The 16,039-nt window shown below is 29.8% G+C and overlaps 1 protein-coding gene and 2 non-coding genes across 3 annotated transcripts; 1 reads left to right on the forward strand and 2 right to left on the reverse strand.

The window, feature by feature from the left end:
• Positions 1 to 10,883: 10,883 nt before the first annotated feature.
• Positions 10,884 to 14,998, forward strand: LOC122514377 (pre-mRNA-splicing factor syf1 homolog). The gene is made up of 15 exons (XM_043631172.1): positions 10,884 to 11,067; positions 11,147 to 11,295; positions 11,379 to 11,700; positions 11,776 to 12,075; positions 12,158 to 12,299; positions 12,374 to 12,525; positions 12,597 to 12,817; positions 12,908 to 13,070; positions 13,153 to 13,266; positions 13,343 to 13,505; positions 13,694 to 13,803; positions 13,881 to 14,084; positions 14,166 to 14,379; positions 14,466 to 14,630; positions 14,727 to 14,998. Exons 1-15 carry the CDS (start codon positions 11,026 to 11,028, stop codon positions 14,810 to 14,812), a joined length of 2,547 nt encoding a protein of 848 aa, XP_043487107.1. The 5' UTR covers positions 10,884 to 11,025; the 3' UTR covers positions 14,813 to 14,998.
• Positions 14,999 to 15,441: 443 nt separating this feature from the next.
• On the reverse strand, positions 15,442 to 15,513 carry Trnae-uuc. Its single transcript has one exon. It is a non-coding gene; the product is annotated as a tRNA-Glu (tRNA).
• Positions 15,514 to 15,839: 326 nt separating this feature from the next.
• Positions 15,840 to 15,911, reverse strand: Trnae-cuc. Its single transcript has one exon. It is a non-coding gene; the product is annotated as a tRNA-Glu (tRNA).
• Positions 15,912 to 16,039: the final 128 nt, after the last annotated feature.

Here is a 16,039-nt window from a genome sequence, read left to right on the forward strand (position 1 = left end):
GTAATATTGCTTCGCGCACGATAGCAATGCACGAACACTTGCAACACTTCACAAACAACATTCACAAACACTTCCAACACGGATATATTCCCATGATGATCTGAAACAGAAATAAAAACAAAATTATAAATATCATTGTTGTAAGTAAAAAAATTATTAAATTATTGAGAAAGTGTTTAAAATAAAAATTGACTTACGTTTATTCTTCATTGATGAATGCACGATGGGTATCCTACCCTTAGGATGACGATGACACACGTTTAAACCGAATAAAAGAAACTTACGGAGTTTCTTAACCGAGCAAACGAAACTTAACATGCGACGATCAACACTGACTTACTTTCCGATTCTTTTGTATTTTATTTTACGATGCAACACACGAGTACCTCATTGCCTACGCGCTCGATTGCAATGATGTTCTGAAACAGAAAAAGAAAAAGAACATTAATATCATCGTTATAATAAAAAACCATTAAAGTTATCATAGAAACGTTTAATAGGAAAATATACTTACTTTTAGTCTTCATTGATGACTGCAGGATGGGTATCCTACCCTTAGGACGATGAATAAAATAAAATTAAATAAAACTCTGAAAAGCTGAAACAGACTAAAAGATTATAGAACAATATATCCTGTGAATCATTCCTGAAGGCATTGCACACTTTTAAAGATATTTTATCATAAAGAATCAATATAAATTCAAGCAATATAATTGCCTTTATCTCACTACTGTATAAAATTACATATAAAGTATTAATATCAGTAAAAATTGTTAATAAAAATCGATAACGTTAATATGATATAATAGTTTAATACGTCACGTCGTTAGATCTTATTGTTAGCTCGTTGAAGGAATGATCTGGAATGAACACGTAATCGCGTCCTTCATGTCGAACGTTCGGCTGTCTTCGTTTTGTTTCGGCTGTCTTCGTTTCTTCTGTTCTCACTTCGAGAAATTCCTGGAATATACGTACACATTCGTTATTGCCCGTAGATAGAATATTTGTTTTCTTATTTTCTCTCTCTCTCTCTCTCTCTCTCACTTTCGTTCTCACTCTTTGTATACATTTCTGTATGGTTTAAAAAAAAAATAACGCTTACCGTCGATGAAGATGAAGATAAAAAAGAGTAAACACAATGTTAGACTGAGTAATGTATTCCTGCTGGACTCTCCTAATGCTCGGTACCTAAAAAAGGAAAAAAAAGATTACATTATACATAAAGAAAATCAAATATATGAGTGTATGTGTACGAGCTACCTATACTTATGAATATATGCCTGTATGTGGTGTATGTTAAGGAATCGAAATTTAAGACGAATACGATCTTTGAATACATAATTATGAAAAAAATTAATTAGAGCATCATTAGAGATGGTAGTAAGTATCGATACCATGAAAAAAGCTGGAAATTAGAAGAAATATGTTAAGTAACATTGGTGAGATTGGCGGCACGCGAGATATATCGATGTTACATTCGCACAGATATCTATCGAACTTTTCAATATTTCGTTTGAAAACACTCACGTATGAAAATCTTGCTTATAGCTATCGTTGATATATAAGAGAAGGTGTAAATACTTTTCAATTAACGGATTAAACGAGAGACGCAGTACGCTGGAACATATACAGCTGACAGAAAATGGCGTTTCCTCTACCTTTCCCCTGCGCCCCTCCGTTGCCACTGCGTTGCCTCTGCTGCGCATCTGCTGCGCGCGGTAGTATGCGCGGTAGTCCACTTTCAAAAAAGTAGCGAAATCCGTTGACCAATGGCTACTTGAGATTTTGCATTCCATCAATTATTATAGAAAAATATCGAATAGTTAAAAATAGGATATAGGAACATAAAAATTCGAAATATATACTTTATTAATCCAAACAATAAAAATTGAACATTATAAGTCGTATCCTGGAATGATGCCGTAAAACAAGATTAATATATATATGAGTGCGTAGAAAAATGCATACCAAGTACATGGAATTTTTTTCTACGCAAATAGTCTTTATCCTCGACATATCGTAATCTTTCGATTATATCATTGGAAGTCGTTTGGCTAGAAGAATCGAGTAGTATATAGGAAGATTATTTACGGTTAGAAAATATTTTTAATTACCTGAGAGAACGGGACGACGGAGCATCCGTCCGATCTCCACACCGACGCCGCGAAAAGAAAGAGGAATGATCAGCAAAGAGCCCTGATTGGCTGATAATTATGCAAAAGAAAAAGATGACCAATCAGAAATTCCCAATTACCATATAGAAATGTATTTTACGCACACTAAGTAACTCGCCTTTCTTCATGACCACTCTAGTCAAGCTTGTATGAGATTTATTTATAATAAATAAAAAATTAATTCTATTTTTCTATTTAAGGTACACGTATCTTGTTAATATTTAAAAATAACGAAAAGAATAAAGACAATATGCACTATAATCCTTATCACACAAACAGAAGGAAAAACATACATTTTATTTATACAATAATTAAATATCAATTTTATGAATTATTATAATAGTAATTATAATCCAATTAATAATTTTTGTTACTATTTATTTGTTCTATTAGGTTATACGTGTCCTTGGTAGATATAAAAAAATAAGAGTAAAATAAGAGGCTATACACTAAGAAACCGCACAGAAAAACCGCAGTCGTATAGAAAAGAAACTCGTTGCAGAGTATTTTAAAAAAACAATTTACATACAGCATTGTAAGCCATCCTCAAGAAATTAAAATAACAAGAGTTTTTCCATATAAAAGCAGAGTATGGGAATTTATACTTTCATCGTTGGCATGAGAGATGTCAATTGTTTTGTTTCAATTTATTTAATTCTTTAAGGATGGCTATATTGCTTTATGTCATTTGTTTAAAGATTTCTATAACGTGGTTTCTTATCTATACGACTGTGTTTTTATGTGCAATGTGATGTCAATTGTTTTAAAAATATCTGGCATCGTTGGTTTCTTTTCTATATAATTGTGTTTTTCCTGTGCAATGTGACAAAGTTTTTAGTGTATATTTCTTTGTATCTACACGTTATTTTAATATATTAACAACGACTTGTTACATAATAAAAAACGCATAAATTTAATTTTCTTTATATTATAACAATGCTAATTACTTTATATTTTTTTTAGGTTTCCAAACATTGGTAGAATAAGAATGAATACAAGTACTCATGTCGGACTAATTGTGTTTACTTTTCGCTATCTAAATATAATAGTGGTTTACTTTTTATATTGATATCAGTTCGGGTAAGTTTATTTGTCTTTTCGTTTATAAAATAAAGAAGAGTAATATAAAAAGTATGAGAAGGGGAAAGAAGAGAAATGACATCTTATACAAATATCATAAATATACATATAGATTCCTTCAGTTTGCTTGATACTTTACTAATATAATCTTATGGTTTTCAGATTTGCAAGAATTTTAGGATTTGGAAAAGCACAGCTCTATTAGGCTTTCCATCGTTTTGTGTATTAAGTACAATACATAAAGAAGAGTTTACAAGGATTTTAAAATGAATCCTGGCAATTTTTTGGTATTTAAATGAGCAACACCTCAGCTTTCTTCTATCATAATGGGTAAACTTTAATAATTCACATTTTCATTAGTATATTGTTTATTAATTGTTTGAATAGATTGGTTGTATAAATGTTAGAGAAATGTAATCTCATTTTTCATTTCCATATACGTGTATATACGTATACAGTAACAATTATATTAATGCACTAATGCACTTTTCTTATATTGCAGCTAAATTTTATCCTCGAAGTCATCACTGCGCAGGAGCATTAAAATAATTACATGAAATAGATAAAAACGAAAATCATAACGTTATAATCTAATTTATCGATTAGATGGTTATTCACTTATACACATGCGCAACGTTTGCAAAGTCATAAACAACATCTAATAAAAGTACTTTCATAGAGGACAACGTCTCATTTCAACGGTGGATTTCGAAGGGGACGGTACATAGATCATATATTCCGATCTTTTAGACAACAATAGACATTCCTATCGATTATTTAACAATTATTTTAATATTCTAATGCAATCTCTTTATATTTTAGATTGTTTAAACATATATGTACTGGTTTAAACATTACATACTTATTAACGTACTTTGAATATAAAATAATTTTAATGTGATATTTTTCTGGATAAAAATTTTATTATCCAAAGTCATCATTGCTCAGGGACGTTAAAACAAATGTATATTAGTTTAAACAATTACACAAAATTGAAGGAATGTTTAAATCAGAACGTTGCCATGTGATAAAGTTTTTAGTGTATATGTCTTTATTTTACTCGTTATTTTTTAATATTAACAAGGAACGTATACACCTAATAAAAAATAAATTAGATAAGAATAATTATTAATTGGATTAGTAATTAGATAATTATAATAATTCATAAAATTGATATTTAATTATTGTAATAATAAATTATGTATGTTTTTCTGTTCTGTGTGATAAGGATTATAGGGCATATGTCTTTATTCTTTTCGTTATTTTTTAAATATAACAAGATGTACCTTAAATAGTAAAATAGAATAAATTTTTTATTTATTTAAAAATAAATTATCATACCAAGCTTGACTAGAGTGGTCATGAAGAAAGGCGAGTTACGTACGTGTGCGTAAAATACATTTCTATATGGTAATTGGGAATTTCTGATTGGTCATCTTTTTCTTTTGCAATAATTATCAGCCAATCAGGGCTCTTTGCTGATCATTCCTCTTTCTTTTCGCGGCGTCGGTGCTGGAGATCGGACGGATGCTACGTCGTTCCGTTAATCTCAGGTAATTAAAAAATATTTTCTAACGTAAATAATCTTCCTATATACTAATAGATTCTTCTAGCAAATGACTTCCAAATGATATAATCGAAAGATTACGATAATGTCGAGGATAAAGAATATTTGCGTAGAAAAAAATTCCATGTACATTGGTATGCATTTTTCTACGCAATCATATATATATCTTGTTTTACGCATCGACATCAGGATATCGACTTATAATGTTCAATTTTATTGTTTGGATTAATAAAGTATACATTTCGACAATTGTATGTTCCTATATCCTATTTTTAACTATTCGATATTTTTCTATAATAGATGGAAAATGCAAAATCTCAAGTAGCCATTGGTCAACGGATTTCGCTACTTTTTTGAAAGTTGACTACCGCGCATACTACCGCGCGCAGCAGATGCGCAGCAGAGGCAACGCAGTGGCAACGGAAGGGGGCGCAGGGGAAAGGTAGAGGAAACGCCATTTTCTGTCAGCTGTATATGTTCCAGCGTACTGCGTCATCTCGTTTAATTCAGGTAATTGAAAAGTATTTTACACCTTTCTATTATATATCAAACGATAGCTAACAAGATTTTATACGTGAGTGTTTTCAAAACGAAATATTGAAAAGTTCGATAGATATCTGTGAGAATGTAACATCGATATATCTCGACGTGCCGCCAAATCTCACCAATGTTACTTAACAATATTTCTTCTAATTTCCAGCTTTTTTCATGGTATCGATACTTACTACCATCTCTAATGATGCTCTAATTAATTATTTTTCATAATTATGTATTCAAAGATCGTATTTCGTATTAAATTCGATTCCTGTAACATACACACACATACAGCATATATTCATAAGTATAGGTAGCTCGTACACATACACTCATATATTTGATTTTCTTTATATTTACTAATGTAATCTTTTTTTTTCCTTTTTTAGGTACCGAGCATTAGGAGAGTCCAGCAGGAATACATATACTCAGTCTAACAATTGTGTTTACTCTTTTTTATCTTCATATTCATCGAGGTAAGCGTTATTCTTTTTTTTAAACCATACAGAAATGTATACAAAGAGTGAGAACGAAAGTGAGAGAGAGAGAGAGAGAGAGAGAGAGAGAAATAAGAAAACAAAATATTCTATCTACGGGCAATAACGAATGTGTACGTATATTCCAGGAATTTCTCGAAGTGAGAACAGAAGAAACGAAGACAGCCGAAAACAAAACGAAGACAGCCGAACGTTCGACATGAAGGACGCGATTACGTGTTCATTCCAGATCATTCCTTCAACGAGCTAACAATAAGATCTAACGACGTGACGTATTAAACTATTATATATATATAACGTTATCGATTTTTATTAACAATTTTTACTGATATTAAATACTTTATATGTAATTTTATACAAGTAGTGAGATAAAGGCAATTAATATTGCTTGAATTTATATTGATTCTTTATGATAAAATATCTTTAAAAGTGTGCAATGCCTTCAGGAATGATTCACAGGATATATTGTTCTATAATCTTTTTAGTATGTTTCAGCTTTTCAGAGTTTTATTTAATTTTATTTTATTCATCGTCATCCTAAGGGTAGGATACCCATCCTGCAGTCATCAATGAAGACTAAAAGTAAGTATATTTTCCTATTAAACGTTTCTATGATAACTTTAATGGTTTTTTATTATAACGATGATATTAATTGTTCTTTTTCTTTTTCTGTTTCAGAACATCATTGCAATCGAGCGCGTAGGCAATGAGGTACTCGTGTGTTGCATCGTAAAAATAAAATACAAAAGAATCGGAAAGTAAAGTCAGTGTTGATCGTCGCATGTTAAAGTTTCGTTTGCTCGGTTAAGAAACTCCGTAAGTTTCTTTTATTCGGTTTAAACGTGTGCTCATCGTCATCCTAAGGGTAGGATACCCATCGTGCATTCATCAATGAAGAATAAACGTAAGTCAATTTTTATTTTAAACACTTTCTCAATAATTATAATAATTTTTTTACTTACAACAATGATATTTATAATTTTGTTTTTATTTCTGTTTCAGATCATCATGGGAATATATCAGTGTTGGAAGTGTTTGTGAATTGTGTTTGTGAAGTGTTGCAAGTGTTCGTGCATTGCTATCGTGCGCGAAGCAATATACGGGAGTGTTGTATCGTTAAATATAATTAAAATCACGGATTAGAAGCACGTTCGTTCGTTTTATTTCAATTCCGTCGCGTTCGCGAACTATTTTTGAAATTTATATATTAAATTAACTGCGACCAATGCAGTAATTGCATTAGAGTTTGTTCGAGTAAAGTTGTATTTTTATCTTTAAACAGTCGCACAGACTGTTCGCGTATTAGAATCAGTGCATCAATGAAGATTTTTCTACTTGCATTGACTGTGTGCAAAGCAGTCTTTGAATTAGTTGTGTAGAATCAGTGATCGGGCGTAAAACAAATTAAAATCAAACGCGAATTAGAATCAGTGTTGTTCGCCGTATAATAAAATTTCGGTTTCGCGATAAGAAACTCATCTATAGTTTCTTATTTTCGTTTATACCGCGTTTTTAGATTCACGCGAGGTGCATCGCCATGGTGCAATTGAATTTCATCCCATTGGAATGCATTGTAAGTATCTATTTTTATTTACATTTTATTCGATTTTATTTTATATGATTTTGGATTATATTGCAATAACTTATCGTTTTGTTCTATTTTATTTTACAGATATGACGACGGACTTTCTACCTTATCAAAGATGTGGAATGAATTCTTCGATGGATCTTCGATGGATCTTCGATGGATCTTCGATGGATCTTCGATGGATCTTCGATGGATCTCGATGGATCTTCGATGGATCTTCGATGGATCTTCGATGGATCTTCGATGGATCTTCAATCGCAGACTACAATACTTGCTGAAGTAGGAGTGTTTTGGAGCCATCGTAGAACTTCTTATGCCGTGAGTTAAAATTTAAAGTCCCTCCGGTGCTCAATCATGTCGAGGATGAAAGGTCCTAATCGGCACGAGTTACTGGTTGTAATTATTCCAATAAATTAGTGACGAGCACATGAGTAATTCCTTTCTAGGAGTTACTCATGAAAATTGTATATTATATTGTATTGTATTGTATGTTTTATTAGTTCAGGATAGGTTTTCTTGTCTCATCGATTAAATCATTTAATTAACAGTGCAATTAATAATGCACTTTCTTTTTTATTACGTGTTTTGTTCGTGTAGTAGTGGCGAAATCGAGCATTAATTTACTCGTTTCGTTCAGAAAAGCATGTAATAAATGTCTTACATGCATTGCTCGTACTTAGTTTATCTAATCGCGATTAATTTTGATATATCGATACTTCGATATTATAAATAAATGAGCAAGAAGACAAACTCATTCGCGACGGATAGATTCTAGCAGTTAAGTGGTGGCTCAAAGCCCAGTTCTTTTATTAGAACAGCCAACTTAATGAAAGGAGTCGTCCGAGGTTTTTAAATATATTAAAATATATTAAAAGATATTAAAAGATATTAAAAGTTAATACTTATCAAATAAATTGTAGAGTCTTAGCCGCTTAGATAAATTTCTATAAAAATGTATTTATGTCTTATGTATATATGTGTATTTAATCATATTTTTTAGATCAGGATTTTCAGCTTCTAATGTACTAATCTCCCGTTTCTCCCCCCTATACTTTCTGCGTTCTCATCTATGCCTGTGCCCAGGTGCTACTCGTATAGGTGAGAAACAATTAGTATAGGTTTATTTTAAGTTTTTCCCCCTATTGGCGGCTGTCATTGTGCTAGTGATTGCACGGTGTACGTTGCACCTGTGTGTGCGTTTAGGTGTGTGCATTGTACATCGTTTCGCGACACGTAATACCGCGCTTATTATTTTTTAAAGTTATTGAATAAAAATAACTTGTAGAGTCACGCGTACGATACGAACTTTTTTTTTTAACAATCGTTTTGCATAGTAGAGTTACCGCACTTATTTGTGGAAACTTTGATATACTCGTATATTACTAGTATGCATATATACTAGTGTATACTTGTATTTTTGCTGTAGTTTTTTATGCAATAATCATTAGCCTTGGCAGTCGATTACAGCATTGGTACGTACTCCCATAAGTTTAGAAAACGTGATTGAACTAGGGTGTCGGAGGTGCCCCGGGGCATGCTCTCTAGTTTAGGCTTTTGCACCCTGGTGGTATGTGAGAGAATCGTGGAGTGGGTGGGTGGGTACGTATGTGTATTTGCTCTTTTTAAATACTGGTAATTGGTAGGCAGGTAGCATACTTCTTTGAGCGAATGTGAAAACTTTAATTTTAAGTAGGTAGGATCCAGGAAAGGCACTAGGTTCGCTTCCACTCCGGAGTGGAAATTTAGCCACCTGGTTTATACAGAACTGTTACAAAAATTTTCTTTTTTTTTATTTATTCTAATATGCTTGCTTTGTAAATTTATTTTGTGACTGTTCTGTAATCTTCATTATGTATCATGATTCGAAGGGATTTGCATCAATTTGAAAGATTCATTTCTATTTCGATTCTATCTCGAACGAGATAGACTCGAACAAATTCGCAAATACTTTGATGAACTTGATACTTAGTTTTAAGATTAGCACTTCGCACAATAGCGATTTTCTCTCATAATGAAAAATATTTGATATAGTTCAATATAACAAATGAATGAAATGAAAATATTGTAAGAAAATGCATTACATTTGTTGCATTATTTAATTTCAATTGAATTTTGTTATTTGATATTAAAAGTGCGACGTGTTATTAGGTCATCGAGGGAAATTATCTGCTTGGACGTTGGATTAAATGTGCTCGTGTAATATTATGCAATAAACTCTAAGTTCATCATGGTTATACGAGCTTGAATATAATTAACATTAAATATAAATTAATTTTTTCATAATTCCATATTAGAATCATAAACAAATAAAAATTAATTTGCAAAAAAAGATATGAGATATCTTATTTTCTTGCACGTTGAAAATGTCCAATGCAGTTTTCAGGGATGAAGAAAGAAGAGGCTAATGCCGAAGAGGCCCCCACTTAATTGTGGCTGAAGAGGGCAACTACACAGACTGTTGAGTTATTTTCAAAGGTTCAACAGCAAGTTCGAACTTTTCGAGAATAGCTCTCTAGTCATATTTTATATTTTATTATATTACATTCTTGCTCGTCATTAATTTGTAGTTGTAATTGGAGATGATGGACCATTCCATCTCCTTGGGACACCAAATGTGTGTCTGTATCGTCTAAAAGATGCATATGTGTTTAGTTAGAGTCAGAAATATTACAATTTTTGTATTATTAAATTTTAAAGCTTAAATAACGTTCGGTAAATATTACAGTAATTTCTCTTTTCTTGATTCGTCTTTAACATTATTCACTGTGATCGTATTTTATTAAATTTGCAATTTTTCCTTTCTATGTAATGCAGTTTAAAAGTTTTCCTAATAATTAATAGATTTTATCTTTTTTAGTAATTTAATATTTGGGTACTTTTCTTTTATATATATATATATATATATTTTTTATAAATGTAAGATCACGCGTTTAAAATTAATTTTCATTGCATCGGTTAATAGAGATTTGATAAAAGTAAATAGAGAATTCAATTGAAAAGTGCATCTGTGAATTGGACGATTTATATGTCAGGCCATTGCATCACTTGATTGCATATTAATATAGTTTTCTTTTTGTTACAGGTGATCTTCGTTGGATTTAACAACACACCTTTTAGATCTATTTAAATACTTTAAATGAATAATTTTAAAAATATGTTCAATTTCGTTTCTGAAGGCACACACATGTTTTTACATTATAAATTAATAAATTAAGTTATTTACAATTCTATTACAATATAACTATACTATCATGTACTATCAAAGAATATATCATATACTATCATATATTATTAAAGAATACTGTATTCTTTGATAGTATTTTACCGTCATCGCGTTAAGTACCTACTATCGCCCACTGGTGGTCCCGGTAGTAATTAAAATGGAACTGGATAGATAAAAAAGGGGACTTGTGAGCTTCTATGTACTTCCGTATTCTTTGGTTCTACATTACCCAATAGTACCTTACCTTAACTGAATTATAATACTGTGATTATTTGTTGTCAAGTATTTTTTAAATTATTTTTCACAATTCTATTTATTCTTGTGGCTTTTAATAGTGCTTATTGTAATTGACACATTTAAAAATGATTGAACGAAAAGATAATGAGGGAAATTTGTATAGTTTTGTAAGTATTTTAATATATTTAATATAAATTAGAAGGGTTAAAATAAAATTAAGGTTATTTAATAAAACTAATATTACAGAATGATGAAGATTTACCTTATGAAGAGGAAATTTTACGGAATCCTTATTCCGTAAAACATTGGCAACGTTATATTGACCATTTAAAAAATACTAAAAGTAATAATTTAAATATGGTTTATGAACGTGCTTTAACAGAACTTCCTGGAAGGTAGCACATAATCTATTATATTTATTTAATATAGTATTTTATTATTTAAGAACTACATAATTTTTATATTGTTACATTTACAGCTACAAATTGTGGTACAACTATCTTCGACACCGATTAAGACAATTAAAGAAAAGATGTATAACAGATCCCCTTTACGAAGATGTGAATAATGCATTTGAAAGAGCTTTGGTATTTATGCATAAAATGCCACGTATTTGGATGGATTATTGTATACTAATGACGAAACAATGCTACATCACACGTACTCGTCAAGTATTTGACCGTTCTCTTAGAGCACTTCCTATTACACAGCATCATCGTATTTGGCCGCTTTACATAGACTTTTTGAAGAAGCATAATGTTTATGAAACATCTGTCAGGGTATTTAGACGATATTTGAAGGTAAAATTTAATAATATTTTACTCTTTAAATGATAAGTGTTTGAAACAAATTAAGATTTCAAATTCGTATTATAGTTGGCACCAGAAGACACTGAAGAATATATAGAATATTTAATATCCATTGGAAGACTTGATGAAGCGGCTATTAAACTTGCGCAAATAGTCAATCAAGATGATTTTGTATCAAAACATGGAAAATCTAATCATCAGTTGTGGAACGAATTGTGTAATTTGATATCTAAAAATCCTTCTAAAATAAAATCACTTAATGTTGACGCTATCATTAGGGGTGGTTTAAGGAGATACACAGATCAATTAGGACCGCTTTGGAACTCACTGGCTGATTATTATGTTCGCAGTGGTCTCTTTGAAAGAGTAATTATTTATTAATATTCAAATATAATTATTAAAATAAAAATATATTTATTTTTCATAATATTGATATTTTGTTTTGTAGGCAAGAGATATTTACGAAGAAGCGATACAAACGGTAACGACTGTCAGAGACTTTACGCAAGTTTTTGATGCATATGCTCAATTTGAAGAATTAAGTCTCAGTAAATGTATCGAAAATGAAACGATGATTGCAACCGAAGATGGTGATTATATGAAACAATAAAAAAGTATCAATCTATTATATAAAATAATTAACTTTTTATTTTCAAATGCATAGGTAATATTGAACTAGAATTGCGTTTAGCAAGATTTGAACATCTCATGGAAAGGAGATTGTTATTATTGAATTCAGTATTATTAAGACAAAATCCTCATAATGTACAAGAGTGGCATAAGAGAGTTAAACTTTACGAAGGACAACCGCACGAAGTAAGAAAATAAAATAAGTTCACACGTAATATAAAAACTGAAATATTTTTAAATAATTAATGTATTTATAGATAATTAATACATACACTGAAGCAGTACAAACCGTACAACCACAATTAGCAGTCGGCAAGTTACATACTTTGTGGGTCGCATTTGGCAAGTTTTATGAAGAAAATAATCAAATAGCAGATGCTAGAGTAATTTTTGAAAGAGCTACTCATGTTCCTTATACTAAGGTGGATGATTTAGCATCAGTGTGGTGTGAATGGGCAGAAATGGAGATTAGACATGGGTAAGAATTTGATTTTTTTATATCTAAAAGTCTTTAAATAAATTAAAAATATATTAGATAATAATAGAATTATATATTTTCTTCTTTTAGAAATTCTAAAGAGGCGTTAAAGCTTATGCATCGTGCTACCGCCATGCCATTCCGTAAAGTTTCCTATCATGATGAGAATGAAACTGTACAAATGAGATTGTACAAATCTTTAAAAGTATGGTCCATGTATGCTGATTTAGAAGAAAGTTTTGGTACATTCAAGGTATATAAATTCTATTAAAAACATATTTTAATAAAATAATGTCAATTTGTTTTTAATTTTATACGAATGTTTTTTTTAACAGACGTGCAAGGCTGTATATGATAAAATAATAGATCTAAAAATAGCCACACCTCAAATTATTATTAATTATGGTTTGTTCTTAGAAGAAAATAATTACTTCGAGGAAGCTTTTAGGGTAAATATTATTGTTATTAAAATTTTCTTTTCTTTTTTATAGTTAGGTACATTATTTATATCTTTTTTATATACAGGCATATGAGAAAGGGATTGCACTCTTTAAATGGCCTAACGTATATGACGTATGGAATACATATCTCACTAAATTTTTAAAACGATATGGTGGAACAAAATTGGAACGTACTCGTGATTTGTTTGAACAGTGTTTAGAACACTGTCCTAGTAAATATGCTAAAGGTATCATATGTAATATTAATAGTTTATAGTGAGTGATTGGTTAACGAACAGTTTGATAATGAATAGCACTTTTGAATAGATTATATTTGTTAATCGATCATTTACTGTATATTTTAAACAATTTGTATTTTTCCAAAATAATATAAGTGTGATATTTATTATATATATTTCTTCTTTTTTTTTTTTAGCATTATATTTATTGTATGCAAAATTAGAAGAAGAACATGGTTTGGCCAGACATGCAATGTCTGTCTACGAAAGAGCTACTAGTGCAGTTTTACCTGAAGAAAGATTTGAAGTAATTTTTTAATACCTTTTACATAAATATAATTTAATATATATTTATTTATTGATTTTTTATTTATTTATTTATAGATGTTTAACATATACATTAAGAAGGCTGCAGATATTTACGGTGTGCCAAAAACTAGACAAATATATGAAAAAGCTATTGAAGTTCTTAACGATGAAAATACTAGAGAAATGTGTTTGAGATTTGCTGAAATGGAAACTAAATTAGGAGAAGTAGATAGAGCGAGAGCTATTTATGCACATTGCAGTCAAATATGCGATCCTAGGGTATGTTAATTAAATCAATTAGTTTATGTAATCCGAAAGATCATAATAATTGTATTAATAAAATTTATATTTACTTTAAAGGTATCATCTAATTTCTGGAAAGTTTGGAAGGAATTTGAAGTACAACATGGAAATGAAGATACAATGCGTGAAATGCTTAGAATCAAACGTAGTGTACAAGCCATGTATAATACTCAAGTTAATATGATGTCTGCTCAAATGTTGAACAACGTTTCCGGTCAAGTATCCGGTGTACAGATCGATAGTATGCGTGCCCTAGATAACAAAATTTCTGGTAAATATTTGAAACAATTATGATAAATTGATTGTTTTTTATTATGTGAATTTATATTATTAAAATAATTAATTTGGTATTTGCAGAGACAGCTGCTCAAGCTGGATTGAAGGAAACTATTAAATTTGTACGCGGTATAACTGAAACTGATGGAAAAGAATCGTCGCGAGTAAATAATCCGGATGAAATTGATATCGACATGGATGATGATAATGAAAACGAAGAAGAAGAAGAAGAAGAAATTGAAGAAGGTAAAATATCTTAAATTCTACCTATTTATCATTTAACTTTTATGTGTGATATTATTTTTTATAATATATAATTAAATTTTAAATTTTTCTTTTTAGAAATGTCTATTGAAAAACAAGTCATTCCATCGCAAGTATTTGGTAGCTTAAAAACAGCAGATAACGATGCAACTGAAGATGAATGAATAAATTACAATTCATTTGTTGAAATATATAATGTTTATTTGAAGATATTAGAGATATTAATTAAGCTATCAAGATTAATATCATTAAGTTACCGAGATTGGTCTGAATAGTCTGAAAACTAGAAAAAAAAACAATCGTTCTATTATTATTATTAACAGTTAATTATTATTAAGATTGATGTAAATGACAACAAAATATTATATTAATATATACATATAATTTTGTATATCTTTAAACAACATTTATAATACAATTTAAATTACATTATGTCATTCAATGAGATCTTTAAAAAGCACTACTTTAAGACTGTTTTTTACCCCGCATAAGAATATCGAAAATAACAATGATAAAAATCAATTGTTATAAATAAAACTCTCATTCTAAAGATAAGGATTTAAGCAAGGAAACAATTGATTCAATTTGTTTAAAAACTTTTACGCATAAATTGAACAACTCAGAATTGTCTTACTTCTTGCCTTATTATTTATTTCATATTGCATTAAAGAATTATATGATCAATATATATATATATTGTTTGAAAAAAAAAATACAAATAATTATCTTTTACTTAATGAAATTGTTTAAATAATAGAAAAAAATATTATAAAAAAAAAAATGCAAAATAATCTTCCGGTACCGGGAATCGAACCCGAACCTCCTGGGTGAAAGCCAGGTATCCTAGCCATTAGACCATACCGGACAGATGAAAGGATCATGCATATAAAAGCATAGAAATTTTTTTATCACATATGTATGTTAAATATATACATATAATCAAGTAAATATAATTCTTATATACTGTTCATTATTAATACAAGGAGATCGTTTAACATATTAAAAATTGGTATTACGAATGAGACTAATAATTTGTTTATTCAATTATTCTAAGAAAAGTATATAATTTTAACATCAAATAAATCAATGATGTTTGAAAAATAAAAATAATTATATCTTATATAATGAAATATTGTTTAAACTAAAAAAACAGTAAAATAAAATATAAAAGAAAAAACTGCAAAAGTAATCTTCCGGTACCGGGAATCGAACCCGGACCTCCTGGGTGAGAGCCAGGTATCCTAGCCACTAGACCATACCGGATTGATAAGAAACGTTTATGTAAGTATACAAGAACAATCTTTTTTATGTATACATATAAAATATTTATTCATGTATTCAATTGCAAGTTAACAATTACTCTTTTATTTATTCATTATTAATACAAAGAA

The sequence above is a fragment of the Polistes fuscatus genome, unplaced genomic scaffold (genome assembly GCF_010416935.1).
Source record: "Polistes fuscatus isolate 324 unplaced genomic scaffold, CU_Pfus_HIC Scaffold14, whole genome shotgun sequence".
Taxonomy (NCBI): domain Eukaryota; kingdom Metazoa; phylum Arthropoda; class Insecta; order Hymenoptera; family Vespidae; genus Polistes; species Polistes fuscatus.